Source organism: Buceros rhinoceros, unplaced genomic scaffold (genome assembly GCF_000710305.1).
Source record: "Buceros rhinoceros silvestris isolate BGI_N320 unplaced genomic scaffold, ASM71030v1 scaffold11980, whole genome shotgun sequence".
NCBI classification, from domain to species: domain Eukaryota; kingdom Metazoa; phylum Chordata; class Aves; order Bucerotiformes; family Bucerotidae; genus Buceros; species Buceros rhinoceros.
Genome location: NW_010391340.1, coordinates 23,074 through 28,016, shown reverse-complemented (window position 1 = coordinate 28,016; position 4,943 = coordinate 23,074). Strand labels below are relative to the sequence as shown.

The window sequence follows — 4,943 nt, the reverse complement described above, 5'->3', positions numbered from 1 at the left end:
GTTGAAAAAAAGCAGGAGCTCTGTGCTCACTAAAATGGAGAGCATTTCCTCACTGGTGGTGTTTCTCCTGCTGATGTGCTCCAGCAGCAGCAGCCAGCCGTTCTCCTATTCAGGTGGGTGCTTCTGAATTACGTTTTTAACTTAATTGTTTTACTGTGACCATCTTGGCACAAAACATCATTCCTTTTCTGAACACAAAGTCCTGTGGGCTGAAGAAGCACTTCTTGAAATGCACAAGAAAAAAAATGAATATTTATGTATGTATTTCCAAGAGGAATCAGCCTTAATTAACTTCCTGCGTAGACCACTGTCCTGTCAGTGTCTTCTCCTTGTGACGTTGAAAACAAAACCTGGGTTACTTTTGCACGGCGGAGTTTCCTGGTTTGGGTGTAGGGCCACACTGCTGGAGATTCCACAGACGGGCAAACCCCTCCCTCTTCTCTAGGTCGTGGTACCAGAGCATGCGCAGGGGCCGGGCGAGCCCTCCTTTTCCTTGGGAGCATCCTGGCGGGAAGGTCCTGGGAGCCCTGTGCCTCAGCCAGCAGGGCCATAGGCAGGACAGAACGTGGAGGTCCTGCCGGTGGAATGTGGGCAGGGCCCTGCTGCCATTGTCCCTCTCCTGGCCACTCCTCCCTGAAGTTATTAGCAGTCATAGCTCAAAACACATCGCAGGAGGAAGGCAGGTGGCTTGGTGAAACGAAGTTGAGATGAAAACCGACACTTCGTATATGGCGTCTGTCCTGTGGCAGCCACGGTAGCTGCCTGGAAAGCACTGGGTCTCCGTCGCTGAATACCCAACAAAGCTGACACCAAACAGAAGCTCCTGCCAGCTCTATTTCCACACGCACACAGACGGGCAGCTCATAACTGTTGTGGATCAGGGTGGTTAGGAAGAAAAATTCAACCAGCCTCCGAAGGAGAAGCTGCGATACTCAAGAGTCTTGAGGAATAACAGACTATGTCTGCACTAACCGAAGTCTCAGTAGTGGGTCTTCTGGTCCGCTGAAAGAAAGCTTAAGCTACTGGTGTCTTTTGTTGGAACAGACTGATTTTATTTTCCTCTGGGCGGTTCACATAGATTCCCGCTCCCCTTCTTCATATTGTGTACTCAAGTGAAAGCATGCGCGACCATGACTGGGATGATGCTGGTGTGTTGTCTTCCAGTATCAACTGCTGAATTTTATCTTTCTAGTGTTCATGAGAAAAGACAAAGCACACGAGGTGCTGAGAGTCCGCAAACGCGCAAACTATTTTCTGGAAGAGATTCGTCCAGGGAACTTGGAGAGAGAGTGCATCGAGGAAAGATGTTCGTTCGAGGAGGCTAAAGAGATCTTCCATTCACAGGAGAAAACGGTGAGAAACTGTATTCGAGGGGAGATGGAGGAGAGTTAACAGTGAGCTGTAAGTAGCCCATCCCTGGCCTCCTGGCGTGGCTCTGCCAGCTGTGTGCCTGTGCATTCTGCAGCTTTGTAGCCGGGATGGGTCACTCAGGGCCCCTCCGAGATACCGCATTCTAAGCGAGTGCTCAGGTTTTTGTGTAAATGTTAAATGCAATTCCTTAAAAGTAGCCAAAACTTGTTTCTGTGAGAGCCTCAGCCCAGCAACACGATTCTGACATTTTCAGAGGTCACTTGCTTGACGAGACACCTCCAAATATAGAGGAGGAGCTCGTCGTCCCAGGGCCTGGCAGCGTCCAGCTGGGAAGGGGGCTGCAGGCGTCCTGCCAGGGACCTTCCGCTGAAGCAGACGTTTGAACTGCAGCGCAGTGGAAATGGCTCTTCTGAGTGAAGCGGGACCTCGCGCTGACACGTTAGCAAGGGACGGGCATCACGTGAAGCGCCTGTGCTGGTGCCACAGACCTTTCACTGGCTGGAACATTTATGGTTCTAAGCATTCCGGTACAACCCAGTCTCTGCGCTCTACGGCTGGGTAGCGGTGCAGATGAAAGTGAGCTGCGTGGTGATGATCGGGAGGTCTCTCCGACGGTGTATTTTATGGTCCTAATCAGAATGTAATTTACACGCACCGTGAAAGCCCCCCGTTTTCTGAATGACATCTTCAGTAACCAGTATGACCGCTTGGTGACTGTTCTCTTCACCTGTGATTTCTTCCTGCAGATGGAGTTCTGGTTCAATTACAGAGGTAGGCAAATAGGATTTTCTAAAAACTCTTATTTCCTGTGCCCTTTCTGGGTACAAATTATTACGTGGCAGTTTAAAGCCAGGCGTCTCTTTACTCCTGGAATTACACTCTGCCTTGTTTCTGCTTAGGTTTAAATCCGTGCAGTACAAACCCCTGTAACAATGGTGGAGTCTGCAAAATAAGACACTACAATTACTTTTGCATCTGCCCCCCAAAATTTGGAGGAGCCAACTGTGAAAAAGGTGAGTGCAGGAACAGACACCATGACATTTGTGGTGGGAGGAGGATGGGGGCTGGAATTTGGTCCTTGGATGCTTAGGCTGAACTTTGCACAGGCTTCTCCAGGGGTGACTTTATCAGTGGTGACTTCATCTGTCAGATACAGAACTGTCCATTGATTGATACACTAGAACAGTGTTTTCTCAGGTGACATTTTGGGACACTGCCACCCTAGGAAGGGCATCACATTGTGACAGCAGCTACGGCTACTTGTAGCTCTGCCGTGGGGAAGAGGGTCACAGCACCTCCTGTGATGCAGCAGCTGCAGTGCTGGGCTCTGGCACTCACCTCTGCCAGCCCTGAGAAAGGCCGGCGGCCGCCTCCCGCCTCCCCCAAAGAAAGGACGGGGAATTCCCTCTTTTTTTCCCTCCAGAGCGAGAGACGCCAGTAACTCCGGCCGTAGACGCCTGCACTGGGGATCGTTCGTGACGAGGCCCCATTCTCTTTTTAGTTGACTGAGTAAATGCATCGCGGTAGCCAAAGCTTAGTGTAAACAGGAGAAACGCTGGATTTATTTGGTAGTATTCGAATGGTGAAAACGAACTCACAAAGCTGCCAATCTCTCTATCCCATTTTTGGTCCTCTGAAATACCATATCCGGTTTGCAAATGACTGAGGCATGAAATTACTGCAAAGGCCGATCTGATGTGGAAACTATGAATCATAAGTGATTTTCCCCCCTCCCAAGTGCTTTTGTTGGCCCTTCCTTTTTCCAATGAAGCGATTAAACGTGGGGGGTTTTTAATGTAACAATGTATAAAAAAACTCAAGCCAATTTCTCATGACTTGGCCCCCACCAAAATGCCTGGTACTTTAAATCTGTCAGGAAATGAGAGACAAGCTGTGCAGACAGATCAAAAATGGACATATTTAGAAGTGCTTGCTCTTCCAGGCGTTTTCTTGCCCCTGCTCTGCAGGCAGAAGGGCCGAGAGCCCGGCTGCGGCCTCAGGACAGAGGTGGCAAATAGGAAACCGGTAGAAACAGGTGAACAACAACAGACAGGAGGCAATGCGGTCAGTTTGCTACGAATCCGCGTGGTTTTCTGGGACTGTGAGAGGTAGTTCACGCAGTTTCCCTGCAGGTTTTTCTCCCGCTTTCGTGCCTGCACCTGCGGTGTCTCCCGCTTTCGTGCCTGCACCTGCGGTGCGGGACGGCGGGTGCTGCTCAGGGTCCCTGCGCAGCAGTCGCCAAGTGAATGCCACTGTGTTTCCGTGGCAGAAAAGCTGGAATGCTGGTACAAGAACGGAGGGTGCTGGCAGTACTGCAGGGACGGCGGCAGCAGCGCCTTCGACGTGGTGTGTTCCTGCGCGAAGGGTTACACCCTGCAGGAGGACGGGAAGAGATGTCTCCCAGCAGGTAAAGCGTGGGCAGCTCCCAGGCACTGCGGGTAAAGAGCAGACTTGCAGGCACCGACTTTTCCTCCTCACCAGTTGAAGAAGAGCTGCACGTGCTGTCGCTGCTGCAGCTGGCACCTGGTGCATGGAAAAGATCTGCCTCATTCATGGCTTGTGCATTTATTTTAAATGTTAAGGTTCTTCTCCCTCAGGTGTCTCTCTAGTGCGGTGCTCCATGAACACGTAGCGCGTAGAGGAGCAGCAGTACAGTCTGGTGGGGGCCTGCTCCTTCTAACAGCGGCACAGCCTTAGGTCACGAAGCTAAACCTCCTCGTGTTAGGAGCTGAGGGGACATGACAGGAACCTTTAGCCCTTTGCGTTAAGGTGTCCTGTCACAAAGGGAGGGCTGGGTTTGGTTCTGTCCAGAAGAGAGCCCTAAACGGAGTGCTGCTGTGCCCATGGTTCAGAAAAGGCACAGCCCTGTGCTGTGGTTCTCTGTGGTAACCAGCTCTAACACACCTTGGTCAGAGGGTGGTGGGATGGAGTGACACAGCACCACGTGAGAGTTGTTCCTGGGCTCTTACAGGAGGGTTGAGTCCCATGCTTGGACAGGAAAAGTGCTGGTTGTTTTGCTGGAGCTTGACGTGACACCACACACCCTGAACTCCAATCTTATTCCTGCCTTTCCTTCAGCCCCATTCCCCTGTGGCCTGATCCAAGCCGGGCAGGCTCTGGAGGGAGAGCGGCTGGGGCAGAAACAGCTCCTGCGTGAGGACCATGTGGCTGGGTGGAATGAGAGCACAGCTGGGCAAGCGGAGCTGGAACAAAGTGCTGTCGGGGGAAATGAGACCTTAAAAGATGCCTTGGGGCAGAGCATGCACACGGAGGGCAGCACTGGACAAACGGAGGTGCCCGGAGATGCTTCCAGCTGGAACAAGACACTGGTGGACTCAGTGACCCAGCAGCCACCAGGGGCTGGTGCTGCTGGGGAATGAGAGCACAGCTGGGCAAGCGGAGCTGGAACAAAGTGCTGTCGGGGGAAATGAGACCTTAAAAGATGCCTTGGGGCAGAGCATGCACACGGAGGGCAGCACTGGACAAACGGAGGTGCCCGGAGATGCTTCCAGCTGGAACAAGACACTGGTGGACTCAGTGACCCAGCAGCCACCAGGGGCTGGTGCTGCTGG

At 52.3% G+C, this 4,943-nt stretch overlaps 1 protein-coding gene across 1 annotated transcript in view; it reads left to right on the top strand.

Moving 5' to 3' along the window:
• Positions 1–4,943, top strand: part of PROC (protein C (inactivator of coagulation factors Va and VIIIa)) — a 19,972-nt gene that overhangs the window by 10,334 nt on the left and 4,695 nt on the right. Inside the window, exons 10-15 of the mRNA XM_010141336.1 lie at positions 446–515; positions 1,193–1,353; positions 2,118–2,142; positions 2,271–2,384; positions 3,641–3,778; positions 4,450–4,734. Coding sequence (XP_010139638.1) covers positions 446–515; positions 1,193–1,353; positions 2,118–2,142; positions 2,271–2,384; positions 3,641–3,778; positions 4,450–4,734 — 793 coding nt within the window. The remainder of the gene's footprint in view (positions 1–445; positions 516–1,192; positions 1,354–2,117; positions 2,143–2,270; positions 2,385–3,640; positions 3,779–4,449; positions 4,735–4,943) is intronic.